Genomic DNA, 17,260 nt, shown 5'->3' with positions numbered 1-17,260 from the left:
TGGGAGCAGCGGGCCGCCGTCGTGTCGGTCTTAGCATTGATTCAGAGTGTAGAGATTCAGTTCAGTTCATCATAGTTCATTCAGTCCAGTCCAGCAAGCGTTGGCTGTGATGTCACAAGTCATGTGCAGACGGTGAGCACGGCAAGTGCATATCTAGACAAGGAAGCCACGGTACGTGACCCCTGATGATGGGCGGGAGCGGGAGTCGGCGTCGGCGGCGTTGGCCTTGGTCGCACCCGGTCCAGAAGCGTCAGGCCACTGGACGACAAACGTGTCGACAAAGGGACGGAGCAGCTTGCCGCTAAGCGACAGCGTCTTGACACGCGCAAAAGACTCGACGTAAATAATGCACGTGTACGACAGGCCGAGGATCTGGCGTCAGCGCGGCCACTGCGTGCACCCACCCGGCGGGCGACGGCGACGAGGACGACGGCCGTGCCCGGCCCATTGAGGAGCACGTCGACCCAAGGCGTACTGGGACGCTGCAATAACGTCAGCACAAACGTATATCACAGCGCGATGGCGAGCGTTTTCGACGCGGACACCCGAGGGCCTTCCCTCGCCCACCGCGCACACCCTCGGCAACGCGAGCAGCGTACACGCCCCGCTCGTAGTCCCGCCCAGCGCGCCCTCCACCTCGACGACAGCACGCAGGCTCATCTCGTCCCCCGCGCCGTAGACGTACACCCTCGGCGCGTAGCGCTTCCCATCGAGCACGGACAACAGGGAGCGCATCTCGCCCGTGTGGCCGCCTGAGCCGAGGAACACACCCAGCCGCGCGGGGGTGGTGCGGCGGGGTGGCGGCGTGCCGCTTGGCAGGACTGCGCGGAGGCGCAGGGAAAGCGCCGCTATTAATGCTGCTAGTGCTGCGGCGAGGAGGAGGAGCATGCCGGCGAGTCGCTGGTATTGGGGTGATTGGGGGGACTGGGAGGGAGATCAAGTCGGGTTTGGTGGACACGTTGGTGGAGGTGGAGGCTGCCGGCGAGCGAGCGTGGGAAAGCAGGCACGGTGACAGCCTCGAGGGCCATAATGGTGTGCTGGGTGCAGCTGGTGGAGCCTTGTCATGATCATGGATGTGCTACGGTACAAGTACATGTAATGTGAGTGTCGTGTCGTGGTGTCATAACGCGTGTAGTGCGTGTGGAATGCGTGTGGGTCGTGATAAATGCTCCTACTGTGCTCAAGCCCCAAGCCGCGGACTGGGCGCCTCCCACCCGCGCGTCTCTCGTTCCCACCTCCCAACCCCGAGCGCCTCGCACCAGGAAGTCAGTGCAAGCCCGACCCTCGCGTCAAAGGGCAGCGTCGACACGGGGCACGGGTGCATGCGGCCGAGCGTGGCGCGCCTCGAGGCGTAGCGCACCACCCCCGCCCACTGGGTCTCGGTCAGCGCGTGCGCGTCGCCCGAGGCGTGGCGCGCGATGGCGAGCTGCAGCTCTGGGGGGAGGCGAGTGAATGGGAATGCTGTGGTGGCGGTGGCGGTGGCGGTGGTCGTCGTCCCGCTGCTCCTGGCGGCCGCGTGGAGAAGTATCCTCGCCCGCGCTACCGCGCGCGCGCGGCCGCCGCCATTGTCCGCCGGCACAGCTCCCTATTGCGCGTCAGCACGCCCGGCAGGCGGCTCTGCAGCTCGTGCACTATCTCAACCAGCTGCGGCGCGGCGACATCGGCCTTGGGGTCATAGTCGGGTTTGAAGAGGATACACCCGCGTGTTCCGCGCAGGCCGTGAGACGCAAGAGACAGATGTACGAGGCCGTAGTGCGCGCTCTCGACGGCGTCGATGATGTCCTTGACCGCCAGAGCGGAGAGCCAGTTGTTCCCCAGGTCGAGGGTCGTGAGAGCGCCAGCACGCGGTGAGGAGAGGTAGTTTGCGATGGCGGCGGCCGCTTCGTCGTCGACGTTGCATCTGCTCATTTGGAGTGTTGACAGCTGCGGCGCGGAGAGGTGCTCGAATAGCTCGGTCATGGCGGCCGGCTCGAGGTGGTTGGAGAAGAGGGTGAGGGATTCGAGGTGGAAGGCGTTGAGCGCCGCGATGGCGGGCGCGGTGGTCGCTTCGTCAAGCTGTGGGCTTAGCCGGCGCACGGGAGTTCAACGCCTCCATGCACTCACATGAATTGCGTTGAAGGCAAGCGAGAGGTGCTTGAGCCCGCTATTGCGCGCGGCATACCCCAGCGTAGTGAGCAGCCCGCGGTCGCCCACCTCGTTGTCTGTGAGGTCAAGGCGCTCAATGTGGGGAGGCAACGCAGCGACGAGGGCCTCGACGCCGTCGTCCCCGAGCTGGTTGTACGCTGCTTTGATTGCGCGCGACGTCGGCGTGATGGCAGCAAGGATGGCCTCGGCTGGGCGTGGGTTAGCTGACTCTACCCATCGACACGACACCCCCACTCACCGCCCTCGACGCCCTCGAGGTCGGAGTACTCGACCTCGACGTTCATGGTGTATGTGTCGAGCGGCGGCGGATAGCCGGCGTCCTGCACTGCTTATGACGAGGGTGTCCAGGCGCAGAATAGACCACGCTCCAACTCCAGCAACTTTGCCTGCCGCGGCTATCAGGTATTACGCCACTGCGGTATGCGGATTCTCGGTCGGTGAGATGGCGAGTTGGCGGCGGATGCCGTAGGCGATCTGGCTAGTGGTGGTGAGTGGGTCGTGGTGAGTGGGTCGTGGATCGTGGGTCGGGGTGCGGGTCGTAATTGGGCATGGGCGGTGGTGCGATGATGGCGCACAGCGTGTATGCGACAGCGGCGACGGGGCATGCGTTGGTCGGCGTCGCAGCCCCTTGTGAGTCTTATACTGCCCGCTGAGGTGCAGTTTGCTTGGCCCGTGACCCACGCCCGGCCAACAAACAGCAAGTATGCACACCAGAGAGAAGGTTGCAGTGCCTGTTGGGCATCCCTGCATTGGGTCAAAGTGGTGGTGCACGCTGGGCTGACAAACGAGTTGCGACGGGCGGAGGTAAAAATGACGGTTGGGGGTTGCAGTCTGGTGTGTTTACCGAGATCACGTGACTAGCGCCCGCATGCGACTTCCACGAGGGCAACCAGAAAAATGCAAAAACTCCCATACTATAGCATACCAGTAGTAGCACGCCGAGAACTATCCCCAAAGGACCTAGCGACAAGAGCCCATGTAGTGTGACATCCAGCCTGAGGCGGGGCTGACTGGATCGATTTTAGTGGCCCAGAGGTGGCGGCCGGATCGCGACGACATGTGCGACTTTGCCAATGGCAGGGATGGGGATGAGGGTGGTCCGCGGACATGTTGATGGCGAGGTGGGCGGACTGGGTATGGCGAGCTCTCTGAACGCGATACGCTTAGCCTGCGCGGACCGTGGGAGGGGCGGTGGCCGTGGCTGTGGCTGGGGTTGCCCGAGTAGGCCGATGGTCTCCTGACTGCAGGCTTCGTTGTGGATGCTGGTTTCGTGCGAGCACGAGCTACAAGGCTAGGAGTGGAGAGAAGAGCGATGGTGAGTGTGTGAGTGTTTTGCGCGTGGGAGGGACAGAACTTAGTGGTGCTAGGGAGCAAGGTGGACCGTTGCGCAGTCGAATGGACCGCCTGCTGGTGCTGCTATACGTACGCCGTCTTATTCACTCATTGCTAGAACCCGATTGAACACCACGGCACACTCGGGACCCTCGGCCCCCATCCCGTCGCGCCGGGGATGTGACTCGAAAATACTGCCGCCGCCAAACGGTACTTGGCGCGCTCAGCCACCCAGTGGCCACCACCACGCGTAATGCATGAGCGCGCTCGACGCCACATGCATTGTCTCCCCCATTCATTTCCTGGCCCGAGGGAGGAATGATGGCACTGGCGGGGTGCCGACCCGCCTTACCGCTACGCGATCACAGCCATTCGCCAACCTTGATGTAACTAAAGGCCTGGGTACCATCATTTGTTGTGGCCGTCACGCAGTGCCTCGGGCCAGGTTGCAGAGCTAAAGAGCTCTCCAGACCCATGTGATACACGCAAGAGAAATGAGACGAGACAGGACAGTGTCTACTGCAAGACGCGCGCGCGCCCGCAAGCCCCGCTCTCCCTCGGTCGCCGCGCCACTGTTCGGACATGTACCGGATGTCCTGGTTGTGGCCCCTGTCCGAGTTGGCAGGATCAACCTAAGCGTCGACCGCAGTAAGGTATAATAGGCGGTATGGCAACTCGCATCCACATCATTCACCTCAAGCCCCACGACGAGCAAGCTCTTATTATCAGCGTACTTTGTCGCCATCACCGCGGTGTCTGGATACGCCATCGGGGTGTGGGTGGGTCGCTGCTTCTGCGTCGTCAACCTGCCCTCTCCAACGCACTACCCCCTTCCCCTTGTCCACTCCCAGCTCGCTTGCTGACGCTCGCTCGACAGCCCTCGCACAGCCAGGCTTCAAGGGCCAGACGTGGATCAAAACAGAAAAGTGCTTCGAGCAGCCCGGGTTCAAGTACTACTCGTTCATCTCGCCCACGCTCAACGACATCAACTGCGTGCTCAACACCGTCTTTCTGGCGGGCAACTCGGCAGGCGACGGCGAGCAGATTCTCCTTGGCGTCTTTGGTGGGCTCATTGTCGCGCAGTGCGTGCAGATTCTGTACGAGTCGTTCCGCCCACGCCGTGGCGCCGCCGCATTCGGCGCAAAGCTTGCCTCGGTCTTCACCCTCATCGGCCAGCTCACTACCATTGCCGTCTCTGCGCCCATTTACTTTACCATCGTGGTGCTTGGTCCCAAGCCTCGTGGCCAGTGGCGCCCCAAGTCAGAGTATATCTACACGACGCTCATCGCCTTCTTCATTGGTGGCCTCCTCCCGTCGCTCTGGATGCAGGAGAGCGGCATGAGCTTTGACGCCCTCAGCTTCTGGCAGCCGTTCCCGCTCTACGTCAACATCCTCAGCGTCGTCCTGCCCGTGCTCTTCGTTCCCATCTTCGCCAATTCAAGCCCCATGGCCCCGATCCTCATCCTCACCGCCCTCGTGCTCTACCCCTCGCTCAAGGGTCACCTTCGGCTCCTCCAGAGCAGCATCCCCCTCCGCGACGTCCTCCTCTACTACCTCCCCGAGGACTGGCCGGCGGGCGCGCCTGACAACCTGGGCTTTATTGCCCACCTCGTCTTCAGCGCCGACTTTACCTTCACACTGATTTCAAACTACTCGTGGCTGCTGTGCAACCTGCGTCCGAAGAGCATCGGAGCCGCGCTAGGCTACATTGTAGTCCTCGCCCTCCTTACGGTCGCGGCCGGGCCTGGTTCCGCCTCGGCGCTTGTCTTTGCGTGGAATGAACTCCTCGGCCCCAACTCTGGCAACGTCCCGCTCAACATTTAAGAGCGGCGCTGGCACCACGGTGACTCCGACTGGGGTAATGCCATTGGGGAGAGGAGGGGATCTATACCCGCGGAGTGCAGCATAATTGTTTGTAGAGAGGCGCTGTTGGATCAGTACATACCCTGCGCCGTATCAAACTACCAAAATGCACCTATCACTCTCAACTTGCGGAAACCTTCTGGGAGTGGGGGAGGGGGTGGGGAGCTGAGGCCAAGATAAGCCGGCGCAACCCCAACGTGTCGCCGACGCCTACGACGCAGTCTTGAAGGCCTTGGAATGGAGCTTGAGCAGGACGATCACAAGGCTGCGCAATGAGACAGCAAAGAGTCTGACGCGTCAGTTGAGAGTCCCAGACAGTAAACTCACGTAGTCATGAAGATACCCTCCCATCTCTGGACACGACGGTTGATGTTGAAGCTTTTGAGGCAGGCACTCGCTGCTGACTTTGTAGACACAGAAGCCGCAGTTGGAGGTGACGTCAGGGTTGGCGAGGTAGTCCAAGTGCCCGCGAGTGAGGAAGTTGGCCACGTACTGGCCACCGGTCCGGCTGGCCCGCGAGGGAAAGAGGGGGGGGGGGCAAGGGGTTTAGTAGACAAGCTCGTTGGCCTTGCACACAACCTTGAATTTCTAGACGGGGAAGATACTCAGGCTCTCCATGAGGTACGGGAACGGGTCGAGCCACCACACTGGGAATTGACTCAATGATCGCAAAGAAAACAACACCCTCTCCAGTAGCGCCAGAGGACGTTGAGTTGCTATTATGGGACAATGACACCACAGACGATAGTCAGGATCATGAGAGTGAGCGGGAGGAAAGCAGCGAACACCGCGTTGGGAGCGTATGCCGCCGGTGAGAGTTAGCTTAACTGTGTTGAATAGACAACTCGCTGATGAAGTGGCCGAGGCCAGCGTACATGAACTCGTAGAACATCATGTACAGGAAGACGGGACCAGCGCCGTTGTTGGCGAGCAAAGGACCAGTGACCTGGTACCAATAGCACCAGAAGAGCACAGCGCAGATGCACAGGTAGGGAAACTCGGCTGCGATATCGCCTACCAGATTACTTGCCAGCTGTGGAACTTGGCCTTCTTCTCGCTGTCCTCGAAGATGTTGCGATCGGCAATGAACTGGGCTCGTCAATAACAACATGGGAGCGGGGGCTGACCTCGGGATGAGTCTGGACAATGACCAAAGGAGCAACGAAAGCAAACTGGAAGAGGGTGAAGACTCTGTTCTTCAGGTCGCCGAGCCAGTCAGTGCCTGATTTTCCAGACCGAGAATCCAATAATTAGAGCCGTGATGATGAGTAACAGCTAGTGGCGACGTAAATGACGTTACGCCGCAGCTGGACGTTGACACGCTTAGAGATGAGCCACATCATTAAGTAGGTGCGGCAAACTTGTGTACGTCCTCGGGGTCGTGTCAGCCTTGGGGGCCTGCGAAGCGTGACCGCGGCGCTTGAGGAGCATGAGTTCGCGAAGCATGTCGTGGCGCACTTTTGAGTTGTTCCAGACGTGGTGCCAGTCCTTGTCCATTGTAACAACACCAGACACAATGTCGATTATGTACTCAGCCGGTTGCAGTTCATTGGCCACTCTATGCCCTTATCAGAAAAGTAGTTGCGACTTTCTCGAGACAGGGTTCATGTAGACGGTACGGCCTCCGGCCTGAAACAGCAACAGCACATGGTGGACTTCTAGAGGAGTCCGACACTCATTAACGAGCTCTGGCCGTCGAGACGGGAAGCGGGCTTGTCGAGGAAAAGTATAGTGGGGCGCGAGACGAGCTCAACGCCGATAAGTGACACGCTCGACACCAAGACATCCCCTGAGACGCCGATGATGGCGTCCTTAATGTCCTGGAGCTCGAGATGGTCAATTATCTCGTCAACGTAGGCAAGCTTCCTCTGGCGTAGAATCGGCGGGGCTGACGGAGATGGGCCGAGAACTCGAGGGCCTCGCGGACAGTCGACTCAGGCGTATGGACATCGACCTACTCACGGTAGCCAGTGGCACGCTGTAATGAGAGAGGGAGCTCCCGGCCGTTGAGCAGGACGTGGCCAACAATCTCACCCTCGTCCTCGCCGGCAGCAAGTACGCCCATGAGCGCTGTCTTGCCGGGATCCAAGGAACGCATGGGAGCAGTGACGGTGCCTGCTTGCCACAGCCTGAGAACTTGTGAAGAAGCCGTCCTTGCCGCCCTCATTGACAGTGTAGCCGAGGTCCTCCCAAGTGAACGTGGTGCCTTCGACCTGGGGCTGCTGAGGGAACTGAGGGAGCAGGGGCTGCTTCTCGCCAAAGGCCCTCGCGCCCCTCTTACCCTGGTGCTCGGCAATTGTAGCCTCCCCACTGTGCTGCGACTGGCTCGTCAGCTGTGGTTATGAACTCGCTATCACTCGCGTGCTCGTCGTCCTCCTCCGCAAGAATGAAGCGGGGGTTCTTCTCGCCAATTCTCCGCGAACGGCTGATCTGACTATGTTCGGTCGCGCGGCGCTGGAGACGGATGCTGTACTCAGCAGCAGTGCCGCTATGTGCTGACAGGTGAGTGTTGAGACGTTCAAGAGCATGCCACTCGCGGGGAGCGACGACTGCGTGGTTGGTACTCCAGCGGCAGAAACCCTCGCCCTGGGGTGAGCGGGTGGGGTAGCGAGGCATCTACTCAGGGAAAATGCCGCCGTCCTCGTCGTCGCGAGAAGCCGAGGCCTCAACACCATCAGTTTTGCAGCGCATGAACTGGATGCCGCCATCGGCGAGGTAGGTGAGCGCCAGCATGCCCAGGAAGGCCGAGTGTAGCCAGAAACCGGTGATGAGACCAAAGTTGCGCCACTTGTGCCATAATTGTCAGTAACAGCCGGTGTTGTCGCACTCACGTCCATCTTGAAACCAAAAACCTCGCGAATGTATTTCTCGCCGCTGACATAGATCGATCCGGGGCTACTGTCGGTAACCGACCATCCCTTGGGGCCGTTCTCGTAGCCGGGGCCGTAGGGCGCGAGATCGGGTGCCATACAGAGGAACTCGGCGGCCGCGTAACATGTAGTAGCAGCCGGCCTCGACACCATAGTAGGTCGGAATGTCAAAGCGGGTCCAGCCAAACCAGGGCTTCCTGACGGGCACTGCTGTTAGCGATGTACCTTCTTGACTGCAACGCCCGATAATGTAACCGCAGCACAAGACAAAGATCACGAAAATCGTGCCCGCAGTCTCGGACGCGTCGTTGTAGTTTTTGAAGCAGAAGTCGATGGTGCAGAAGAGGGCGCCGTTACAGACCGCGAGCACAAACGAAAATGCGAAGAGAGCCAAGTGGATGGTTGCGCTGCAGTGCCGTTCCGACAAGAAGTACATGACGATGGCCCAGATGACCGTCTGGAACACGTTCATGGGTATGTCGACACGGGATTGCGCTACAAGGATCAGCCGGGGAAATGCAATGTATGTTGTTCCTGCCTGGCGTTGATACCACGGCCGACAAAGGCGCCCTGGACATCGGAGAACAAAATAGACGGGACTGGGGGATTGTCAGACCCGCTAGAGTAGTATGTTACTCACAGAAGATAATTGGGAAGACGGCAACACCAAGGAGCAAGAGACGAGCCGTAGTGTCGGGTATGTCGTGGAAGACGGAACCGCAAACAAAGGCAAAGAAAGATCAAGATCGTGCCCTGGCGAGCCCAAAGATGAGGATTATGTCCCCAGCGCTCCCTGCACCTCCTCGATGGTGACAGCCCAGATCTGGCCCCAGAGCAAGGTGCGCAGCGCGAAGGACTTGATGTCACCTGGCGCCTTTTTGGTGTGGATAGCTCCTTCTGGGCGTCGGTCTCGGCCTGGCGGGCGGCTGTGTTGGCCATGTGCTCTTGGGCTTCGGCCACCATGTCCTGATAAATCTTGCTCTGGCGTAGCAGATGGCAAACTCAGAGACAAGTTGAGCACGCGGCCGTCAAAGCCCTCCCGGGCGGTACGTTCGCCGATCGCTGTGATGGCATTAGGGTATTCAGCCGTGTTGGCACCCTCCATGTACTCAAAGCCTGTGTCCTCCAAGAAAGGGCTGGCAAGGGGGCGCCGGCCATGGTCGATGACATGGCCCTTTGCAATGACCATGGCCTTGTCAAACAGGTCGCAGATACCGTTGCTCGCTTGGTGGAGGATGTCGACCTTCTTGGCGTGGTCTCTGAGCATGCGGAGCACCTTGTCGAAGTAAAACGCACTCGAGGCGTTCAGGCTAGGCCAGGGGGGGGGCATTGTCCCACATGCACACTGGGCATTGGTGGCCATGGTCTCGCCGATGGACGCATGCTTGCGCTCTCCACCCGCCATACCACGGACACATCAGGTACCAACACGCGTGTGGTGCGTGCGAGCGAGCGAGCGAACGAGCGATACGAGCGGCTTCATGATGCGTGCCTTCATGCCGCCGATCCACCGCGTCTTGATAGTAAACTTGATGGTGACCGTGTTGAGGCGACGAGAGCGCTCGGTGGGCACTTCCATTCGGAACGCGAAGTCCATGGTATGGCCGACGGACAAGCGGGCTTCGTGCATGTCCGCCTCGCCGTTGAACATCACGTCCGCTGCTGTGATACCACCCTGCATATGGTCTTCTGTCAGGAGGCATAACACTTGTAAACAAAATGGCTTCTTGCCCAGTGGAGCAGGAACTAGCCATCTCGTCAGCATGGTAGCACCGCAGTCTACCATTCTCAATATGAGACACGCGCTGAAGATGGTACTTCCACATGGGCTCTCAGAGCCAATATCGCACCAAGGCACCAAGGATCACTCAGTCGACGGCCGCGTAGTTGGTCTTCATTATCCAGTATTCCTGACAATCTCGGACACATCTTCGAATCCAGCCGCAAATCCCCTGATCCGAGCCTTTACGCATTGGTCGTAGTGCCATCGGACCAGTCGGATATCTGGCCTTTCTGAGGGCGGACCACGAAAGCGGTCCAAAGAAATCGCAGTGCCGTGCAACCGGGTCGCGTCCGGAAATGTAAGAACAAAAAAATGAACGTAGAAGGTGCCGTCCTGCAAATGGTGAGTATGAGTAGAGAGTGGCCCCACATCACAAGTACTGCTGGTGGAGTAGCCCGACTTACTTTGTAGTACAGTGACCACACTTGACGGTCGAACGCATGGTGCAAATCGTCGCGGAGTAGCAGTCCACACGAGGTCAGGAACATTGGGGGCTCCTCATGCAATAATCCGAACAGCTGCTGATACACCTATCAACATCAGTCACGTTGTATCACTAACTCAGGGGGCCGGACTTACATCAGGCCGGCTGAAAGGAACGATATGAGAGGCGGTGCAGTAATCATAGAACGCATTCGTCACAAGGCAAGTGCCATCACGGGCGAGCAACGAAGCCCGGAATCGTGACTGAGGTATCAGCTCACAGGCTCTCAGGCCGGGTACCCACCTGGTTCACACTGGAACGTTTAGAGTCAGACCTCGTAGATACACTGCCCGCGGGATTCGGAGGTCTGAATCGACTGAAGTATTCTGGTCCTCTTGAAAAGATAACGCTGTCGTCTGGGTATGTGTGAAAACCGGCTCTAAACGACAGAAGTGAGATGCTCACCCGGTAGCCGATAGATGAAGGTGCCAGCCATGGGAGGACTGTCCAGATCGACAGACACCCCGTATTGGTCTTCTAGAGGGGTACATTGGTCCCCCTGGCGCACAATGAGAAGATCGACAATGTCGACGACATAGCGCCAGCTGTTATCTCCGCCTCGTCGAATGAAGCCCAGAGGAAAGGAGGCTATGCGAGTACCGTTGGTAGATACGACCGTAAGGTTGTCGGAATCGCTCCACGAGTGGATGGCTAGGTCGTACATCAAGCCTGAGAAACGTCGGAGAAGAAATGAGAGGAGATGTCTGAAATGGTGGATGGAGACGCGTCCAGCGACAAGTCTCGCAGTCAGGTGGTGCAGGTCCGGCCCTCTCGGAGGTGAAGCTGCACTGATTGGGCGAGCGGTCCGCCGGCGAGGGGATTGAGGCTAGTTGAATGCTGCTGTTGCGTGCGGAACGTTGTTCCGTGACAAGCCCATGTGGAGGGGGAAGCAGGCGGAGTGGATTAGAGGTTCGGAGATTTATCGGCATTACGGCATTATTGCCTTTGTGGTGTCTGCATTTTCTCTTCACAATGTCGTGTGCTTTCATCAACTCGCGTGGATCAGCTTATGCTGTTTGTTCGCAGATCTGCAGGCCACGATTCTCTGTTTCAGATCTCGCCCCTGGCCCAGGTTCCCCACTGGTTTAATCTGATCACCACGCAGGGCTTCATCATTTCTTCCGCTGTTCGTCTGTGGGGTCACGTGACGACCCACATAGATCACACCTGGCGCCGCATCCGCTGTATGCTGACCGCACCAGTCTGCCGCATGGTAGTTTCGCGGTGATCGATCTTTGTGGACGTACCAAGCGCCACGCGATGCGAAGAGCCTCGTTCGGATGAATACCGGGAAGGTAGTGGTTGAAGATAAAGATGTGACCCTAAGCCTCGCTCTGGTGCAGGAAGTGCATCCACGAAGCACGGTCGTTCACCTTGACCGCCACTCCAGTGGCATTTTACCACAGTTCGTCATCGACACGGCGACATGCATTGCCAAGACCTATACTGGCCGTAAACTGCGCCATTGGAGTTTTCGTAATGATGCTTGATCCGTACGACTGGAAGCTAGGGTGATTTCTGTGCTACCGTGAGAGAGCCCTCTACTCCCTCGTCTCTTAAACCTCAACGTGACCTGGGCAGCTCTTTTGCAAGGGCCTCGACGTCCAAGCACACCCATGCACTTCCAAACCAGTTAATGTGTGACTGGATATCGAAGGTTACGTAATCTATCCAGGCAGCCAAAATGTGCTCAACCCTGACTTCGACGATCAACAGCGAGCCGTCAGCTGCAACTCTCTGGCCGCGACTGGATTGGAAGGTTCTGCCAGGCGAGGCAAGCAGCCTCCCCTCCACGGTCATGGGGGCCAGGGTTCGTTGCAGAGGAGTTTAACAATCCGCGCTAAGTGAGAGAGTGTTTGTAGCGAAGCCGACGACGCCAGCGCTGCCCTTCTCCCCTTCCATGGCGGTCCTGACGGATCTTGCCAAACCAGCTGGCCTGCCAACAAGTAGTCGTGCTGACGTTAGTGGACATCGGGGCCGCCGCGGCCACGATTCCTCCTCACATCGTTTCCGCACCGTGCTTTCAAACAGGCGACAGGCTCGCAAAGGACCTTTCGCGCCTTTTGAATCACTCTCCCCCTCCTTCCTACACAGCATTTTTCATCGTCCTATCCGCTACACAGCATTTTTCATCGTCCTATCCACACCACAGTGACTGTAGACAAACCGACACCGGTGTGTTCTGGGGATCAGAGACCCGCATTGGTGTTACGCAGGTGAAAGAACCTGCCCAAGACATGCGATGCACACTACTTTGTTTCGACCATCGACAGTGCCCCTGTCGTCGCAGTCGCCAGCTCACTATGCGAGAGGGAAAGGTTCATTGGACACGAGTCATGTCGTGATTTCATCGGCCGCAACACTCAGTGACAAGCCCCCAGCCGTTCAACACAGCAGTTTACTCAATCTTCATGAGGCACTCCTCCGCCCGCCCCTTCCTCGTGTCTTGCACATCTGGTTCAAGCTGATAGCGATAGTTGGAGCGAAAAAGCCCGCTGCTTCAGAAACTACGCCGTTCGGAACACGATGTTACGGCTACAGTGCAGTGTCAACATGGATACTGGTTCTCCCAGTCTCATCTCCTCTCCCTACCGACTTTGTGGCTCGGCAGTACTTGATGTGTTTAGGAGTGCACAAACCGTCATGTTAGTCCCATTTCCTGAACTCCAAGCTCTGCTTCCTTTGTGGTGATGGCCGGCACACCCTAATCTCGGCACTGCATCTGCTGACGGCGAGATTGCACGTGCAGGCATCACCATTCTCACGTCAGTCGAGTCACCATCCCTACCACAAGAGAGGGCAGCAGTACATCCACATCAGTTTACCACTACAACTCACCACCTCGGCTGCAGGGCTGTGGGGAGGCTCAAACATGACAGCTGAAGGCACGAGTTACAATGCCGGTGGGCACACTCCGCCGCGAGGAGCACGTCCAGTGTCTCTCAGCCAGTGACGCCCACTCGGGTGGCACAGGAGAGAGCAGGTTAACAAACACGGTGACGGCAGCGTCGACTACCGTGTTGCAAGCTCACACTTTGTATGCGCTCCGATTGTCCGGCACTGCCGTCGTCGGCATCGTTGAAGTCAGCTCCGGGTTAGTGTGGCGCTGCGCCAGTGGCCTACCCGGCTAGTTTGATTGTGCGTCTACGCTACTGGCGTTGGTACTACATCCTGCTGCAGGACCTGCCAGTGGCAAAGCCGTGGGGACGATGGATCACATGCACTGGGGTTAGACACGCGTCTGGGGCTGGTGGGAGCAACTTGCTCGCCTCGAAGTGTCTTCTGCCGGCGAGCTTAACCATCGGGGTGGGTGATGACGGGGGCGGCGACTTTCGGCGGTCAGTCTCAGTGAGAGAGAATCCACCCGACCCTGTCATTAAGCCTCTACTCCTCAGCTTGTCACTCACGTTCAGAATCTTTTCTGGGTGGCTCAACATCGTATGGGACGTGTTCTACGCCTCGCCCGATGACTGCTCAAGCAGCCCTCCTTGTTACACCGGAATGGCTGCGTCACCGTACACGTGCACCGGTGAGTAGCCGCGCGCACTCCCCGTGTTGCTCACCGCATCGGGCCTGTTAGGGAACACCGTGTATCCTACCTTCACCACTGGCTACACCTACACCATCACGAAGGTTTTGGGCAGTGGGAACTACTGCCTCGAGGGTGGAGCAGAGCACATGGAATCCCAGCATAATTGCTCTCATTGTCAGGCCGAGAATGCCCTGCCTCCATCTCGGTGACCTTGACTTTGTCGACCTGTGGGGTGATACCCACCTCGAAAAGATCATATGAGTACGGTGCTCATCATAACCTGGAACACGTCGAGGTCTACTGCTATCGGCTGGACCGCTACCAATAGGCGTGCCACGTGGCTCATCTGAGCCTTTCTGGTAAGAAGATCAACGCGGGTTCTTTTTCTCCTCGCGCTCCATGATATCTCGGAAATGTGGTTCTGCGTGACCATAGCACTCGGATTAATCGTCATGTGGGCCAGTCTGCCGGGCTGTGTTCGCTCTCTGCGGCACTGGAAGTCGCGGTGCTCGCGGCACCCAACCCGGCAGCACATGCGGGACAGTCACTCGAGTTTTCAACTTCTTTCTCAATTATGAAGATTGCGGGTGCGCCATGCACTAGTTCCATGTGCGTGTCATATGACAACAGGCTCCGGTAGCATAATGTAAGATCGTTGTGGAACAGCGTGTTGGGTCTGTTGTGAGTTTTCACAGATGACACAGAATCCAACAATTGGTACTTAAGCAGCTTTGTTTTTGGGCGGGTCACCGCGTAAAAGGTGTTCTGCAAGCAGGCTACATGCCCCCAAACTTGTTGATAGTGTAGGAGCTCATTTCCTGCATCAGGTACGCCGACAATGAAACCAGAAGGGTAGCTCCAGGTGGGCAGTATCAGCCAAACACATGCTGATCTCCAGATTGACGTGATCGAAACATGGCGGCCCCAGCCTCAAAGCAGGTCTCGCCCTTCGCCCATCCGCGGTGACCACACTGCTGACCAAGCTGCTCACTGACCACGGAGGGGCGGCACGTTGAAAGCTTCCAGGTTTCAAGAGGTAGCCAGATATCCATTGACGTCGCATCCACTGCTGACAGTCATGGGCACCGTGGGCCCAACAGAGTGTGATTTCAACTCTGATCTACATCGGGCCCGAATGCGACGATGACAGGATCGTTAAGGGCAAGAAAGGTACTGCCGTACTTTGGTAACATGGCAGGCCATAACCCGACTGCCTTGGCACCGATTTCGAGCACCCCATCCAGTAACACAGGCATCCACGCTTCCGAGTTGCTGTGAGCTGTACACCTATGGTAATCGCAGACCATGGATATCTCTACACCAGGTGAGTACCCCGAGTTCACAAGTGAGTCGAATGGGGTGCAAACGCGGTGGTGGCCAGTCGACCATCCATTCCCCCTTCAACGTGAATGTGGACACGACGCTGGGCTGGTGGTTCAGATATCATCACCGGCAGCGAGAGATGAGTAGGTGAGTGGATGTGAGAGGAGTAGAAGAAGACTGGCAGAGGGAATTTGCAGACGGATGAGAAGAGCTGGGGCATTTTTCCTTAGTCGCTTGACATCCAGTTCGACTTGAGATCAGTGTTCGTCAATCTCAGAGTGTCAGCAAAGAGAGTGCGGACCATCGACACTCTGTACTGAGTGAGGAGTTCACATGAATGACTGGCACCCATCCAGTGCCCAAATGAGATCAGGAGTTTGCGGCTGCGATGACACTGAGGACACTTGTTTGTGATGATCGGCACCTGAGTGCCTCTCCCACGCATACGATCGTACCCTGCATCCAACCGGGCGGTCTCAGTGATCAACCTGTTTCTGGAAGGTGCTCACCTGTTAAGAGTTCCATTGATGACACAAACGAGTTGACGAGCGAGAGTCCGAGAGAAGCAGCTGCGTCTGGCTGGTATGGACTATGCCGCAGGGTAGTCAGTAGTAAGAAAGGAGGCATTGGAACTCGAGACTTGGTGAAAGGACCTGTGGCAGCCAGAGCCGATGGTGGCGAGGGCTAGGCTCTTCCACATTACGGAGTGTGCAAGTACACAGTGTGCCTCAGACGCGGAGATACTGAGCAATCATCGTATGTCATTGATCTGGGGCCACCAAGCCAAGCTGGGTCAAACATCTCCCTACCATGACTCAAAACACACGTCATGTAATTCAACACCGCAGCATGTTGCCATAATGCCGGCACTCTTAGGACCGCACCTCAGCCTCCGCTTTGACCATGTGGGCTGCATCTATCGCAGCATGCATCGCAGGAGAATGGGTGTAGGACGGCGATTCAAAAGACAGGCTGTCTTCCTCCAGCGACTTCACTAGTACGGTGACGGGCCTGACATGGGACGGCACAATCTGGACTACTACACCTGCATCATGGCATGAGACAACATCAAGGGTGGCCTGGTTGTTGTCATGTTGCGTCTTCTTGTGGGCAATGGAAGATGAACTCGACCTAGACTTTGGCTGCGTCACTGTGGAGAGGGGCCTGCCTGGTGTAGGTCCGCAGCCGTTCCTCTATGTATCGAGGGCCACTCACCTCCCCTCCGGTGAGTTCTTGCCCCACCCTTTTCCCACCCGTCCACGCTGTTTCGCTCGAGCCACAGTCCGAACCCGGGCTGTCTCCCCATCCCTACGCGCCTTCAAAACATGGCCTTGGGGCCCGCACTATCATGGTCGTCATCTCCGCACTTGTTACTCCGCGCTGTTGAGCCGCCTGTGATGTTGTCCTCGTCGCAAGATCCACCTGCTCACAGGCTCCACTGTTCTTTTGGATCCTTCATCTCTCCACTGTGTAACATTAAGCCGCAATGCCGTCCTCATCCGGTCACTGGTTCGTTCATACGGTAAGCCCAAGGCCCAACGAGCTACTTGGTCCGCCATCCAGCCCCACGTAATCCGCTTCCCCAATGCAACCGCCCGCAGAGTCACGGAGTGGTGACCCCTTGGCCCACGCTTGAGATGACTGCACTCATGAGTCGTAGGCTACCAGTGTCACAGTGACCGTTTTCATACATCTAATGCTGAACCTCTGTGTACTGCATCCGCGAAAGCGACAGTGCCTCTGAGGCTTCTCGGCCTCACGACGCGGCATCCGAGAGTTCCAATCTCACGACTCACAATCACTTGTCCTGCTACAACATGAAGTGGCTCTGCATGCGAGGAGGAATGCCTGTGACGATACAGGGGTGAGGAGAGCTCTGCCTGCGCGGAAGCAGATGAGGGAGAGACTGGATGACATCATTTGATATC

The 17,260-nt window shown here is 57.8% G+C and overlaps 8 protein-coding genes across 10 annotated transcripts; 1 reads left to right on the top strand and 7 right to left on the bottom strand.

Annotated features, from left to right (window-relative positions):
• Nucleotides 1-111: 111 nt before the first annotated feature.
• On the bottom strand, nucleotides 112-2,855 carry ALG14_1 (the record flags this gene model as incomplete). Of its 3 annotated transcripts, XM_062776423.1 has the most annotated exons (5): nucleotides 112-372; nucleotides 405-482; nucleotides 686-2,055; nucleotides 2,104-2,333; nucleotides 2,384-2,855. In XM_062776423.1, the coding sequence occupies 3 exons, from the start codon at nucleotides 2,427-2,429 to the stop codon at nucleotides 1,540-1,542; spliced, it is 792 nt and encodes a 263-aa protein (XP_062632407.1). In that variant the 3' UTR covers nucleotides 112-372; nucleotides 405-482; nucleotides 686-1,539. The 3 variants fall into 3 exon arrangements, with proteins under 3 accessions (XP_062632407.1, XP_062632408.1, XP_062632409.1); XM_062776424.1 differs by having other exon boundaries at nucleotides 405-2,055; XM_062776425.1 differs by lacking the exons at nucleotides 2,104-2,333; nucleotides 2,384-2,855 and having other exon boundaries at nucleotides 405-474; nucleotides 575-888.
• A 1,185-nt stretch (nucleotides 2,856-4,040) lies between these two features.
• LOC62_08G009857 (uncharacterized protein) lies at nucleotides 4,041-5,301 on the top strand (the record flags this gene model as incomplete). The annotated part of the gene is made up of 2 exons (XM_062776422.1): nucleotides 4,041-4,256; nucleotides 4,355-5,301. Exons 1-2 carry the CDS (start codon nucleotides 4,145-4,147, stop codon nucleotides 5,299-5,301), a joined length of 1,059 nt encoding a protein of 352 aa, XP_062632406.1. The 5' UTR covers nucleotides 4,041-4,144.
• Nucleotides 5,302-6,299: 998 nt separating this feature from the next.
• On the bottom strand, nucleotides 6,300-6,837 carry LOC62_08G009856 (uncharacterized protein; the record flags this gene model as incomplete). Its single annotated transcript, XM_062776421.1, has 3 exons — nucleotides 6,300-6,429; nucleotides 6,468-6,562; nucleotides 6,702-6,837. 3 exons carry the CDS (start codon nucleotides 6,835-6,837, stop codon nucleotides 6,355-6,357), a joined length of 306 nt encoding a protein of 101 aa, XP_062632405.1. The 3' UTR covers nucleotides 6,300-6,354.
• Nucleotides 6,838-6,998: 161 nt separating this feature from the next.
• On the bottom strand, nucleotides 6,999-7,438 carry abcG15 (ABC transporter G family member 15; the record flags this gene model as incomplete). Its single annotated transcript, XM_062776420.1, has 2 exons — nucleotides 6,999-7,228; nucleotides 7,303-7,438. 2 exons carry the CDS (start codon nucleotides 7,436-7,438, stop codon nucleotides 6,999-7,001), a joined length of 366 nt encoding a protein of 121 aa, XP_062632404.1.
• Nucleotides 7,439-7,956: 518 nt separating this feature from the next.
• CDR2 (Multidrug resistance protein CDR2) lies at nucleotides 7,957-8,363 on the bottom strand (the record flags this gene model as incomplete). Its single annotated transcript, XM_062776419.1, has 2 exons — nucleotides 7,957-8,127; nucleotides 8,172-8,363. 2 exons carry the CDS (start codon nucleotides 8,361-8,363, stop codon nucleotides 7,957-7,959), a joined length of 363 nt encoding a protein of 120 aa, XP_062632403.1.
• Nucleotides 8,364-8,985: 622 nt separating this feature from the next.
• abcG17-1 (ABC transporter G family member 17) lies at nucleotides 8,986-9,540 on the bottom strand (the record flags this gene model as incomplete). The annotated part of the gene is made up of 1 exon (XM_062776418.1): nucleotides 8,986-9,540. The coding sequence occupies one exon, from the start codon at nucleotides 9,538-9,540 to the stop codon at nucleotides 8,986-8,988; it is 555 nt and encodes a 184-aa protein (XP_062632402.1).
• Nucleotides 9,541-9,627: 87 nt separating this feature from the next.
• LOC62_08G009852 (uncharacterized protein) lies at nucleotides 9,628-9,861 on the bottom strand (the record flags this gene model as incomplete). Its single annotated transcript, XM_062776417.1, has 1 exon — nucleotides 9,628-9,861. The coding sequence occupies one exon, from the start codon at nucleotides 9,859-9,861 to the stop codon at nucleotides 9,628-9,630; it is 234 nt and encodes a 77-aa protein (XP_062632401.1).
• A 314-nt stretch (nucleotides 9,862-10,175) lies between these two features.
• Nucleotides 10,176-11,303, bottom strand: LOC62_08G009851 (uncharacterized protein; the record flags this gene model as incomplete). The annotated part of the gene is made up of 4 exons (XM_062776416.1): nucleotides 10,883-11,303; nucleotides 10,721-10,833; nucleotides 10,398-10,511; nucleotides 10,176-10,214 (listed from the first exon to the last, which is right to left on the bottom strand). Exons 1-4 carry the CDS (start codon nucleotides 11,139-11,141, stop codon nucleotides 10,176-10,178), a joined length of 525 nt encoding a protein of 174 aa, XP_062632400.1. The 5' UTR covers nucleotides 11,142-11,303.
• Nucleotides 11,304-17,260: the final 5,957 nt, after the last annotated feature.

This window comes from Vanrija pseudolonga, chromosome 8 (genome assembly GCF_020906515.1).
Source record: "Vanrija pseudolonga chromosome 8, complete sequence".
In the NCBI taxonomy this organism is placed as follows: domain Eukaryota; kingdom Fungi; phylum Basidiomycota; class Tremellomycetes; order Trichosporonales; family Trichosporonaceae; genus Vanrija; species Vanrija pseudolonga.
The sequence above is the reverse complement of the archived record's forward strand: the minus strand, read 5'-3'. Positions and strand labels throughout refer to the sequence as shown.